This window comes from Apis laboriosa, unplaced genomic scaffold, assembly GCF_014066325.1.
Source record: "Apis laboriosa isolate Shangri-la unplaced genomic scaffold, ASM1406632v1 scaffold112_cov148, whole genome shotgun sequence".
NCBI lineage: Eukaryota > Metazoa > Arthropoda > Insecta > Hymenoptera > Apidae > Apis > Apis laboriosa.
The window spans coordinates 6,397,879-6,412,915 of NW_025220865.1; the positions used below are offsets into that span (position 1 = coordinate 6,397,879).

The 15,037-nt window shown below is 25.6% G+C and overlaps 1 protein-coding gene across 2 annotated transcripts in view; it reads left to right on the top strand.

Moving 5' to 3' along the window:
• The window catches only part of LOC122715500 (heparan sulfate 2-O-sulfotransferase pipe), a 52,325-nt gene extending 37,288 nt beyond the window's left edge, over window positions 1-15,037 (top strand). For both annotated transcript variants that reach the window (XM_043937744.1, XM_043937736.1), the window contains exons 3-8: window positions 2,268-2,341; window positions 11,202-11,408; window positions 11,535-11,614; window positions 12,273-12,554; window positions 13,187-13,341; window positions 13,670-15,037. In XM_043937744.1, the coding sequence (XP_043793679.1) occupies window positions 2,268-2,341; window positions 11,202-11,408; window positions 11,535-11,614; window positions 12,273-12,554; window positions 13,187-13,341; window positions 13,670-13,866 (995 nt within the window). In that variant the 3' untranslated portion in view covers window positions 13,867-15,037. The remainder of the gene's footprint in view (window positions 1-2,267; window positions 2,342-11,201; window positions 11,409-11,534; window positions 11,615-12,272; window positions 12,555-13,186; window positions 13,342-13,669) is intronic.

Genomic DNA, 15,037 nt, shown 5'->3' on the forward strand with positions numbered 1-15,037 from the left:
TATTAACATAAAATTAATCAATTTTTCTTTGATCGAAATTTCTAATACATTTTCTATCAAATGATTCATTTGTAATAGTTTCAGTTTCATGTGTTCGTTCGATGGAAATAAAACGGATCGAAAACGAGCTCCGACTAGCATTGCTCCCGATCGGTATTATCATATCGAACAGTATCGACAGAGACACACATTGCATGTATCTTACGTTTCTATGCCTTATAATGTCTTCATCACGATTCAATGTTACGTTAGCTGATAGCTAGTAGCTAATAGCTTACTACTTATAACCCGATTACTAGAGAGACTCGCTTTGTAAATCGAAACTCTATAACTATTCGTGGTAATCCTTTAGAATGGAAGCAGATCATTTAAATACAAGAATCTCTGTTGAATCGATTGATTGAGACTAACGAGTTTAATTTAAGAGTTGGTGCAATTAATTAGAAATGATAAACGCATATAAGTTGTGAATAGAAATTATGTTTGTGCATTATGTTTATGCAAATTTTATTAATGAGCTAATCTATTGTTTTAATTTGATTTCTTTTTTGAAATAGATATCTATCCTTTTTGTATTGATAAATGGAAAATATTAGAGGTAAATATTTTTCATTTATTAAGAAAATAATTATATAAGTAATTTTAATGTTTTCATTCCATTATATTCATCCATTATCATTCCATTATGTTGTAAAATTATAAATATAAATTATAAATATTAATAAAATTTTTTTAGAGGTAATAATGAAAAATATAAAATTATAGAATTGCGTAAATAGAATCAAGATTTCTTCATTCCTAGGAAAAAGAAATTTGACCCTGAATCATGCATGTCAGAATTGCAATTCCTTTTAATTTATATTTATCTATAAATATAAATTTTTTTTTTCCTATAATTTAAATAGATATTTTTTACACATAATCCTTTTTTTATATAATCGTAATATTACAATTTATATTATTTGACTCGTCTAAAAATAAATTTAAATAATTTAAAAAAAAAAGAAAAAAAATCATAGAATCGAATTGCATCGTTTCCCCTTTTAACTTTCAGATTGGAAGAGAGAAAGGATTATTAATGCACTTTTAACTATTGAAAAATAAACGTGCAAAGATGTATAAATCTTCTTTTGAAAATTTAATATCAAAACATTACGTAAAAAGAAGGGAGGAAGAAGATATTTCAAGTACTTTCGACATTTATGCTTTGCACTATTTTAACTTCCATGTTATTTGAACTCCTGTGTGAAAATGATTGGGACGAGTTCGAAGACACTGATTACGAAAAACTAGGAAGAAGTGAAACTCGTTTGACTTTCATATTTACACCAGATTCGCGATTTTCATTTCAATAATCAAATCTGAAGTGTTTGACCTTTGATCATAAACCATAACACATGATTTCTTATGAAGAGGAGAAAGTCTTCCCTAGAAATATCAACCAGATTCTTCCTGGTGAATGTCGATTAACTTGTCGATTTTTTTTTTTTTTAATTTATTTAACTTAATAATAGCTATATTCGATTAAAACCAATAGTGATAATGGAATGTGAACTTTCAAATTTCATCATCTTCATCTCTTATGGATTTAAAGAATAAAAAAGTAAAAGATTTAATTTCTCATCTCTTCTTTGCTGCATTCTTTTCAGTGAGTTTTTAATCTTTCATGAAGATACATACTGTAATAATATGCATTATAATGTGGATTATATTTTTTTGTTTTGAAAAAGATTTTTATTTTTTAGAAATTGGAAGAAATTTTAAAATTATATTTTCTAAGAGTCTCTAAAAAATATGTAATAATAGTAAGTATAGTAATAATTTATGATATAATTAAATAATTTAATAAATAATTAAATGATATAATTAAATAAATAATTAAATATATATAGATCGTAAAATGACTTGTTTAAAGTGTTGAATTGAAAATAATCTGTTAACAAGTTTATACCTCGTTTAAACCTGTGGCAATAAAGGCTGAAAATATGGTTGAATTATCCAAGCATCCTTAATATTTTTCTGAAACAGTCGTAAAAGCGGTCGTAACTTTTATCTTTGGAAGAAAAACGAAGATGGTTTGAAAAATTATGAATTGCTCACATAAAAGATCATTATTTACCTTTATATATTTTATAATAAACAATGATCTTCTATTAATTTTATTGAAATATTTTATTGAAGTATTGCTTTATTTTTATTCTATGTATTTTTCTTGCAATTATCTTCTAATTATTTTATACCAACGTAAATTCTATTTCTCGTTCCAGAAGGAGTGCAAACTGATTCTAGTCCAAGTGGAATCGTCCATTATCCAAACAGACATCGTATATTCGCAATAAAGGTACATTCTTTTCTTAATAATTTTTTTTATAAGGATTATTACAATCGTTTATTCTTATATTTATTCGTTTGTGCTTCTATACAGGGTGTTAATGTATTCGTGGAACAGTTTTAAAAAATCGGTTGCAGAGTTTCGAACAAAAGTTTCAAAAATTAATATACAAAAATATCAATATTAAAGTATATTTATTAATTTATAAGCAATTTCACTAATTTCAATTTGGATATTCGCATTACAATTCTGATCTTAATAGAAAATAGGCATAAAAATCCATAGTTATAAGCAATTAAACAAAGATAAAAATAGTATGTTAAAAGTATTAATTAATTTATAAACAATTTAAGTTTTGTAAAGATATGTGATACAGTTAAAAAAATTAGTATTCTAATATCAATTAAAACATATAATATTTATCAATGTTCAAGAAGCTATGAAGGATTCTAAAATTATATATTTTAAAGATAATCTCTACATCAGATATATATAAATCTTATAAAGTGATAGAAAAAAATAAAATAAGAAAGATTTCGTATTTTCAATATGGGAATTCGCATAGAAATTCTGATTAAACTGAAAACTAAAAACTTAATTATGATATTTAAAAGGTAAAACAAATATTTATTTTTCATTGTACAGTAATTTTTATAAAAAAATCTAATTTTTTATAAATATTCACATTATCACTATCAGCTTACTTTGCTATATAACTAATAACTATTCATCATCATTTATAAAAAGAAAAACATTGAAATAAATTAGTTTGCGAATAAAAACGTTCGTGTAAGAAGATAATAAGAAGCATAATCGTGAGTGAAGAAGAAGAAACACGGGATGCACTAAATTGCAATTAGTATGCTTCTCGACAACGTCCAGTATCACTTCCCTCATTATGCACCAACTCTTTAATTAAAATCCTGCTCGACACTGAAATCTTTTTCGACCTTTTTCTTCTTCTTCTTTTTCTTCTTCAATTTCCTTCCATTTCCAAAGTAGCTTCTTGTATTTTATTTCTTTTTTTTTTTTCTTTCTTCCAATGTGAGAATAATTCTCTGCACGGTTGACGAGACGTGTGTGCAATGTTAAAATCCAGAAATCAGGTTGCAATTGATCTTGATGATGCGTATCTAAATCGGGTTAATGATAATTTCAATTGAACTAAAGTGATTAAAAATGAGTGAAAATACAGAACGAAATCTGTATAAAAACGGTACCTTGAATTCAAAAAATGTTTGTTAAAGTTTTTTTTATTCGTTTTTGCAGAATTTTTAGTAATAATTAATTGGATCAAAATCTAATTTTTAAATATAGAATACAGAAATTTTGCAGATTTCGAAACTTTTGAATTCTAAAATATCTATCTATTATTCAAAATTGAAAAGAAGAAGAATCTAAAATGCGATAATTAATTGCTATGTTTTAATTCCGCTTTTTCTTGTGCGTAATTTCAATTATATGAATAACGTATAAAAGCAATCATATTTATTTTTATATCAATATGTGATATCGAGTAGAAATTTTGTTTAAATAAGATTAGATAAAATAAGATTCCGCTATTTTTCTATTCTGACTAGTATTTAATTTTTTCTTTTTTTTTTTTTTTAATTTTTTTTTAAATTTATTTTATCAAAAAGTTAAATTTTGTTTTCTGAAATTTTTCAAATCTAATTTTATAGTCAATAATAATGATAATCATTTATTCGATAATTTATCTGATTGAAGCATTTTGTTATTCAATACCAATATCTTAAATTTTCAACAATTCTTTCTTCAAAACAAATCCTTTGCAAGATCTTATTGGAAATCCGCTCATATATAATTCGAATTTTGCGCCATCTATTTTCAGAAAGATCAAAACGTTTCTTTTTTTTTAAAAACAATCGTTTCGTCTTCTTTGAAAACATTTTTTAATATTTTATTCCAACCAGCAACAATTGATTCGATTGAATCGCTAAAAATATTTCCATCTCTGTGAAACAATTCTCGGATCTCAGTGCATAGTGAATTGTCATTAGGCGTTTAGATTCTATCTGTATGTATGCATATATCTATATATATACGCGATGTCTATCGAATAAACAGTCGAAGAGTACGTTGACCGATCAACCGAACAGACAGATAGCTCAACTTCTCCTCAGGAAGAATCACTTTATCATCACACACATCTAACAAAAAAAAGATTTTCTTGGGAAGAATTTCATTCTATACATTTTGTATCAGTTTCGTATCAAAAACATTCGTGAATTTACAGGTTAGAAATATATTAGTTTATATACTAAAGATGAAATCGTGATATTCAAAAATTGAAAAAATCTTTTTATGCAATTTTTTGATATTTAGATTTAAATCTGGATTTTATATTTTCTATAATTTTTTATATTTTTGGCAGAATTTATTGTTGGATATGTTTTTTAGCAGGATTGTTGTGGAATGTGTTGTCGAATACTAATAATAAAATAATAAAACTCAAATGGATTGGAGATTTTATAAGTTTATAATATATTAAATAAATATACATAAATAATAATGATATATATTATTTTTTTATTAATTAATACAGTAAAGTTAGATATAAGTTTGACAGAAACATAAATAGAAATTAGAATTAAAAAATCAATTCGATCACATAAAAGATTTCCAATCGTGATTAAATCAAAATTTTTTCCACATTCTTTCCGTCAATTTTATATTTCAACCAAACTCTCGATATTCACTAGAAAGATCTCAGATCTAATTCGCATTAACGAGAACACGCGGGAAATCCTTAATCGGATAACGCATGAGAATAGAGACCGCCCGTGATGATCCTTCGACTGCGAACGGATCATGGAAACGCGGCTTCAGGCTGCAATCAAGCGAAATAAGTGGAACAGATCATATGCTCGGACAAGAAGTATCGATATGATCGATATAGTATCGAAGATATTTATTACTTTTTTCTCTGTATTCTTGTTAGAACATCGATAATGTTAGAAAATTGTAGTCGATTTTCTTGGCTTCAATGATTTTCGAGAATGTATTTTGTTGTGAAAAAGATAATAAGTGTTTGTATTTATCGTGCATACAAAGTGAATCGACAGAGACAATCATCTTAATATATTCGAAACCAAAAAATATTGATTTTGAATAAAAAAAAAATAATTAATAATACATTGAAATTCAAAATACAAAAGAAAAGTCGGATATGTAAAAAACTTTCTTTCATTTTTCATTTTTTCATTCTTTTTGTCTTGAATGTATTAAGTTAGGTTAGATTAAATTTCTTTAATATTATTATTATTAATATGAATTTAGATTATAATATTTTAACAGAATTTAAATTATTTTATCAGAAAATATTTTTATATTATTAAGATTTATTTATAAATTTAATTCCGAAAATTTTATCTATTCAGCATATTTCTAAATATCTATTCACGCGTTTCAAGCTCATATACGAAAAGTTCGTTCACCTTTTAAAGAATCTGTATATCAGAGTACCATGCAGAAGTAAGTGCTATACAATTTGTAATAGTTATTTAATGAACTGTCTTTGTACGGTCATAAACGAAAGAGCTAGTTTTTAAAACATAAATAGTGCTACACACATCCGTTTCCTTTATGACCTCCCTGAAATAATTACCAAAGCAAGTTCCTTTTAAGTGCATGTTTCTTAATTATTGCAGAAGATGGCTAAGTTTCTGAAATAAATCACCAGAATAATTATCCATTACATTATATTTCTCAAAGTATTTTTACTAAACTACAAATTCAAGTTTCGTTTCAATTAAAACAACTATAATTTAATATCGTGATATAAATTGAAAATGTAGATGAGCAAAATTGATCTTCACGTACTCTCTACGTCTATATTTACAAAAAAAAAATATATATATATATAAATTATATCAAATTATTAAATACTTTTTCGAAACTATTTAATTTTTATCTGAAATTTTCTTCAATAATTATTATATTGAAATTTTTTTGAAGTTATTTTAATTTTCAATTAAAAGACACAAGATGTCTTATCTAATACTAAAAATTGAATTATTTATATTATTTCATTATTTAATGTTCTTATAAAAAAATATGAACGAACTTATTACAAATAATGTTTCAACCAACTAATAAACAATAACGTATAATAATAAAAGAAATATAATAAAAATAATGAAATTCTATAAAGTTAACGTAGTTCCATCACCATTTACGATGAGAATCAGAACGAAATGCGGTGACGCTGCAGGATGCGGGCGACAAGATGTGCAAGAAGAGTAATCACGGCGATGGCCGTTGGAAAAACATTGAAAACCAAACGATTCGTATCGTTATCCGTTATAGCAGTCGACCTTATTTCGGATTCACCCGTTACATGTGTAACACGCACCTGAGAAACGGTAAAATACTCGTCACAAACCTGCATTGTCTCATGAGCTAAAAGTAACGAAAATCTAATCGACGAATGCCAATTGAGCTTTGTTATTTGAATTTTAATCAACTGATCTATTACGTGATATGAAATGAAATTAAGAGGTAATATTGAAAAAGGTAAAATGAAATTATGATAATATGATTGGACTTAGCTTGAATTATTTTGCAAATTGTTTCTCGAATTATAGTTAGTTTTATATTATGATTATATGCGAATGATTAATTATTTTTTTATTTTTGAAAATAGAGAATAAATAGAGATTTAAATAAAGATTTGAATTATTTTTTAAATATTATAATTCGTGTTACATTTTGAGTACTATATATTTTGATATATCATGTACATTTTTGTACATAAAAATGTATAAATTGCAATTTAATAGTAAAATTGTAATACGAATATAGATATTTTTCTTTATAAAAATATTATCTTCTTTTAAGAAATAATTCTTTTAAGAATTTATATACTGATTGATATCATTGTTTTCAGTGACAGTGGAAAATGTTTCTACTAAAATTGTTTTCGATCAATCAATTTTTTGAAATGATTTTTGATTTTTGAGAAGAAAAAACATGAATTTAAATTATACAAACTAAATTATGGAAGCATAAGTATATATTAAACTTATTATAATCGAAATTCAATAATAAAATATTCGATCCAGTTAAAAATTCATTGAAAAAACGATGAATTGAAACAATTTCTAAATATGTATGAATGTTTAAAAAACAAAAGAAATAAAGGAATAAAAGAAATTTGTATGACTTTTGTTTGACTTTCGATTACATATCCACAATCACGAAGATTTAACATTGTACAAAAGAGATTGAGGAAGAAACACGGTCACTAGCAAGAAGGGAAAAATAACACATTGGAAACATTATAGTGGTCACGATGCGTGAAACCGCGAAATGGATTGCTGCCTTTCAGCCTAACCATTAATCGCTTAAACACGTCGACCGTGAATGTTACTCTGAATTTATATTACGCTATATAACTGTCGGATATCCAAGCAAAACCAATTCTAATAACATTATTGTTTCGATGAAATTTTAATCTAAATGAAAACAATAAATTAATTAATAATTCTCTATTTAAATATCAATATATCTCTATTTAAATATCTTAAATTAGTTGTTAATATTCATACGATATGAATAAATGAAACATAATTAGATTTATCATAATTTATAAAAATATAATAAATTGTAACTGTGAACTGTGAACTATGAAAAGAATAGAATAATTTGATAACGAATGTAAATTTATTATTGATAAATTTAAATATGGTGAAAGAACGAGAAAAAAAATTTCTATACTTCATAAAATCTATTTCAGGTGTTGTCATAATCATTTAAACGTTGTTTAAAGCTCATTTTGCGCCAAGAATTTCTTTTGCGATGAATCATTAAATTACTTTTATTTTATTCTATATTAACCGTTATTCGCCGCAAAAATTTACAATAAAATACCAAATGACCCACAAAGAGGATATCCCTAGGCATAATAGGTTACATTTGATCTACTATGTTATCTGTTACGCACTAGTTCAAATATGTATTATTTATTTGCACACATTTATTTAATATACGAAGTCATTTGTTCTTCTTCATTAAAAAAATTTTTAATTATTTTTATTACTGATAATAAAATTAATTATTAAATCGTTCAATAAATTTTAAATTCTAAATTTTACTAGTAATAGAATAATGGCAAAATTTAATAATAAAAATTTAAACATTTTATTATTTAAATTAATTATTTAAGAAAATATCTCAATAAATATTAATAAAATAAAAAATTCGAAGAATTTATTTTATTAGTGAACGAGTTAATATATTCAATGTAATATCATTCAAATGATATAAACGCTTAATTCGCAAGTTTAATTAGATAACTGTATTATTAAAAAAAAAAAAAAAAAAACGAATTTTTATTTTAGTGAAATCCATTTAAGAATTAGAGTGCGAAGGAAAAAAGTGTTTTCAAACGGTAACTTCATAGTTCTGTTATCATTATATAAATAACGGATCAATAAATATAAAACTCACCGCATTATTATATAAAAAAATAATAAAATGTTTCAAATTTTTTTCAAAATTTTAATGAAAGTAAATTTAAATATAAAATAAAAAAAATAGAAAAAATTGAAAATAAATTTTCAAAGTGAGGTTATCATTGAAAAATAATAACGGGGATAAATTCAAAACTTTTATATATCTATAATAAAAAATAATAACATAAATTCAAAATTTTCTTCATGATATATTTATATTTAAAAATAGAAAAGATAGAAAAGATTAAGAATAAGTTCTTAAAATTGTAATTAAATTATAGTTATCAAGAAATAGTAATAGAAATATATTTAAAATTTCTTTCGTAATATACTACATAGATAATGTTACAAATTACGTTTAAATCCTTTAATATAGTAAAACCGAAGGATGGTTCGTAAATCGTCCTAAGAATTCGCAAAAGAAGGACATCGAGAAGATAGGCAAGTCGAGAAATCCGTAATCAAGAAAGAAGCAAACGTGTTTAGTAATAATGTAATAATGTGATGTGCTTGTGGCATAATGCCAAGCTACGAGAATGTGGACAGAAAAAAGAAGACAAGCTGACGTTTCTGTTTCGCCATGTACACACTGCGATAGAGGTTAGGTTAGGTTAGTACGTACACGATCGTTGAATCGTCAGTTTGTTTGCTCAGCTTCTAACGAAGAGGGGATTAAACGCTTTGCTGTTTGCACTTTATTGTACTTGAACGTCGTATGAAGTATATACGTAATGGATTTATTCTTGTTGATTTTTGATGTTACTTGTTGGCTGAATAATTTAACTTGTTATATTATAACTGAATGATGTAAGTGTGATAGATTTTTTTGATTTTAGTTCAATCAACAAGTTTACACTTATTGATTTTTTATGTTATTTGTTGATTGAATAATTAAAATTTATATAATCGAACATCATATAGTATAAAAGCGATGAGTTTTAAAACGAGAAGCCGTGATTACCGTTTCAAAAAAAATATTCGAGATTTTGAAGCAATGAGCAATCAAAGATCAATCAAACAATTTGCACAAAGGAATTCTACATTGGAATTATATATCATTGACAAGCTTGCGGAAGTAAAGCTTCAATGTTTCTCTGATCGACTCGATTGCATGAAGTGAAGCAGGCTGAATCGAAAGCAATGGAACGAAACGAAGGTTCGATAGATAATATTTATACAGTTTATTACAGTTATTTTTAATTAATAAAAATTAATTTTTTCCTTATGATATTTTTAATTATCTTCTTTAAGCATTTTATATATACATTTCTATTTTTAAAAGAATTTTTTTTTTATTTATTTATCATCGAATATCATGTTTCAAGGATGAATCCTGCAAAATAAAATTACTTTACATCGCTGCTTCTAAGGGATTCAATTATCTAATATCTTTCTTCGATCGTTTGTATCGAGCGCAAAAATTACCCGGAAGTCAAGGTGAAACGAGGTATTCGTTACTCGCGTCTCTATTTGCAATTACACGCTCATCATGTACCATGGAATGACTTGCCGATATTGCAAATAGTTATTCAACGAAAGGGAATGGAATGAGAATTACTCTCCCCGGAATAGGGAAATGATTGAATTGGATGATGAAAAAGAAAAACAAACGATTAAAATCGTGACAACTCTCTTCTGTTTACCATCCATGCTTTCGTAATTAGAACATGACAATTTTTAAGATTGAAATGAATCATTAAAGTATTTTTATTTCGTAAAAAATATTTGACATTGACTTTTATTCAATTTATAAATTGTAATTAACTAATTATGTTAATATCAATATGTTATGTTAATATCAATAAAAATTATGATAATATATATTATTGATATTAATATAATTAATACTATTATATAGTATTGACATTGACTTCTGCAATCAATCAATTATGCTAATGTTAATATGGTAAAATTATAATAATGTAATATCTGTTTAATATTCACTTGACTTCTATTTAATTTAACAAAATATAAATTACTAATTAATTATGTTAATAAATTTGAGATCGATGACGTATGCATCATCAAGATTTCTTATTTTTATATTTCTTATAGCAGTTGATGTATACATTCGCATTATTCCAAGAAAAATAATTCTTATTTCCAATACAAGTATCGTTATCTATGTTTACATCCTATTTTAGATTTCATTGCATTTTTATAATTATTTTTATCGAAAATCAATATTCGCTTTTTCCATCTGATTTTTAATGACCTCGAATGTTTAATTTAATGATAGTAAAATTAAAAGAAATCTTAGATATATAATAAATTATTGCAAAAATTAAGATTAATGTTTCAGTACTATTATGAAAATAGAGATTTATGATCTTCAATATTAGATTAAAAGATGAACAATAAACAGAATATTAAAATTTTTTTGTTAATTTCAGTACAAAGAAACTGAAGTATTGGACATCGATGCGCTCAACAACACGAAAAGAGCGGATCGAAGCGTTTTGTTCTTCAATCGCGTACCAAAAGTGGGTTCTCAGACCTTTATGGAATTGTTGAGGAGGTTATCCCTGAGGAATGGCTTCTCGTTCAACAGAGATCGTGTACAAAGAGTCGAAACTATACGACTTGCGCCTATTGAACAGGTATGATAAATTATTTATCATAAAATATTATCATTTATAAAATATTTAATATATCATATTTAATCTAATATTTATAAAATTGTTTAATTGAGAGATTTTGTTACTTATATATTTATATATTTTTAGCTTCAACTTGCAACTATGGTTAGCAGTTATTCAGAACCATCTGTTTATATAAAGCATGTGTGTTTTACAAATTTTACAGAGTAAGTATTTTAAAAAATTAAATGACTTTTATATTATAATTAAATAATTGTAATTTTAAATAACGCGACAATAACGAAGTACAATAAAAATTATATTTATGGAGTATTGCATTGAAATTAAATTCCTACATGGTTCGATCGAGAGTTTAGAATTTTCTTTGTACATATTATTATAACATAGAAAAGTATAGTTACTGAAAAAAATCAGAGAATTGAAAATTAAAATAAATAAAAATCGAAAATCAAATCTGAAAATTTATAAAATTTATAAAATATAGATATTCAATATAATTTAATTAATTTATTTTTCAATATAATTTAATTTTTGTTAAGTTTAAAATTTTCTTCATAAAACATAGAAAAATATAACTATTAAAAGAAAAATTAAAATAGATATGTAGATATAAATCTTAAATAAAAGTTAAAAATCAAATTATACATTTATAAAATTTCACTTATTGAAATTTAACTCTAATATGTCTTGATCAAATTTCGCTCATTTCCTTTATATTTCATCAAATATAAACGGTCAATAAATTTTTTGTTTCGTGACATGTTAAAGAAAATTTCATGCAATTATTCAATTTTTAATGTAACTGCAAGTAACGTGAGCCAGATTCCCACGAGATATCTGACGTAGGACTGTTTTTCCTTACAGATTCAACCTGCCTCAGCCAATTTACATCAACATAGTCCGGGATCCTGTTGAGAGAGTGATATCCTGGTACTATTACGTGCGAGCACCTTGGTATTACGTGGAGAGAAAGCAAATATTTCCAGACTTACCACTGCCGGATCCGAACTGGCTGAAAAAGGACTTCGAGTCCTGTGTACTTAAGGCGGACCGTGAATGCAGATACCTCGAGGGTGAGATTCACGAGGGAATCGGTGATCATCGCAGGCAAACGCTTTTTTTCTGCGGCCACAGCGAGAAATGCACGTAGGTCCTCTCTCTAGAAATTCCACTGTTATCTTCTTGTGTATACATGATGCACGGATGGATGGAAGAAATTATACATTTGTAAATGGTTTCCTTAATGGAAATTTTGTTCTGGAATGAATTATATTTAATGTAAAGTTAAATTGTGACCCATGAAGGATTCTATTAGTAAATTAATATATATAATTAATAAAAATGTTTCATTAAAAAATATAATTCTATACTATATTTTATCTAATTATTTTCTGCTTGTGAAAAATTGGATTGTGAAAAAAATTTAATGGATTTTAGTGAAATGTCTAAATCAGAATCTAATTTAGAATCTATTTTCCAAAGATATTAACTTCAAAGTATATATAATTAATAAATAATTTTAATAATATAATTCTTTATGTTAAAAAATTATAATTATAAATTAGTAAAATTAAATAATAGAATTTTAATAATCCTCTATATGTTACATAAAAAAATTGATTCTACTCTTTTCAAAATCATAATACAATATTAAAAAAAAAAAAATTCTTTCAATCCATTATACATTATTCATACCTTCATCATTCCACTAATTCTACGTTTTTATTTTTTCATCATTCAACTACCTGTTATATTTATCAATTATTGTTTGTTTGAAGCCCGTTCAACACGATGGGTGCCCTAGAACGAGCAAAAATGGCAGTGGAGAAACACTACGCAGTGGTTGGTGTACTCGAGGACGTAAATAGCACTCTCACGGTATTGGAAAATTATATACCCCGATTTTTCCGAGGCGCCACTGACGTCTATTATGGTAATTCTTTTGTTCCTTTATTTGCATATAACTGTAAATCTCAATCAACCGATAATTATCACAGAACTAAACGTGCTTTGTACATGTCAAATATCAAAGAAAGATAATTTTTAAGAGAAAATCATCTCATTATCTTTTTCTTTAATTAAACAAATTCTTTTTTTGATTTTTTGAAACTTATTAATATTAAATTATTAAATATTAATTAATTAATTATAATATTTCAATATATAATAATATATCATTAAAAATAATTATGGATAAAAATTTTTCATAAATATCAGCAATCTAATAAATAATTAATAACAAAATAATTTTTATTTTTTAGACGAAGTGAATGCGTTTACCAGAATCAACCGGAATTTCTTCAAACCACCTGTCAGCGAAGAAGTGAAAGACATGGTGCGAAGCAATTTCACCAGAGAAATCGAATTTTATCAGTTTTGCAGACAACGATTGTACAAACAGTTGAGAGCGTTGAAATTGACCAAAACTACACCTTTATTAGAAAGCAATAGTTTGTAGAAGTGTATATGAATAACTCATCGAATTTTCTTCTCACGAGAGCGTCGATTAAAAAAAAAGAAAACATGTGTCATTGAGAACGATAGATAATTCGTTGAATTTTTCAATTTAAAAAAAAATGTTAAAAACATTAAGACTTGTATTAATTACAAATAATTCATCGAATTATCTTTCGATACACATCGACATAGGAAGAATCTCAAAAGTATTTAAGTGTCAAGAAACTTTGGCTTTACTTATTGATAGAAAATAAGAAAGAAAGAAAGAAAAAAAAAAGGAAAATGTCAGAATAGACAATAACAAATTTTAGATATCCATAAAAAAAATTCACTTACATGGTGAAAGAAATTAGAAAGATTAACAATTTAAACGAGAATCATAGAAGATTGTCACAATTTATAATTATAAAATTAATTAGATTGATCGAAATGTGATGAATTAACGAATGTTCCAATAAGCAATATCTTTTGTGATTCACAAACGAATGGAGTGCTTTCAATTCATAAATGGGACGCTTCAATGCCGAGTGCCTATTTTCTTATTTTGTGATCTTTTCCCCTGTATATTGTAAGACGATGTGATCGTCGAATAAAATCGTTTGAACGTGAAATTATAATATTTACGAAGAGATGCATGTGACATCAAGAATATATTTATTTATTATTGTAATACCGGGATGTCATCGGTTGTTTTGCGTAAAAAAATGCGATACGTGTTTATGAACGCGCGACATCATGGCGCTATTCGATCACTTTCTTTCTTCGATAATTGACAGATGATAATTGAAGAACATTGTAAAGACTGATCAGAAAGACAGAGATTGCTTTTTTATCGAGGGATACTTAATTAATCTTAACAGAAGCACACAGGGTAACTGTTAGGGCAGCGTTTCTCAATCTTTTTGTAAGAACTTACTGCGTTGAGAGTGTAAATATACGAATTAATAATCATATGAATAAAGTTATGCATATTTTATTATTTATAAATAAAATTATGTGTATCTTGTTTATATATACAATTATTTTTAAAAATTGGGTTTAGTTTAATCTATTGATTGAGAAACACTGCGTTAGAATATTGCTTTCCAAATGACATAGCCGTTTATTTTTAATGTAAACTTAAGCCGTTTTTTTAATCCACTATTTACTTTCTTTTTTTCGTAATAAACAGC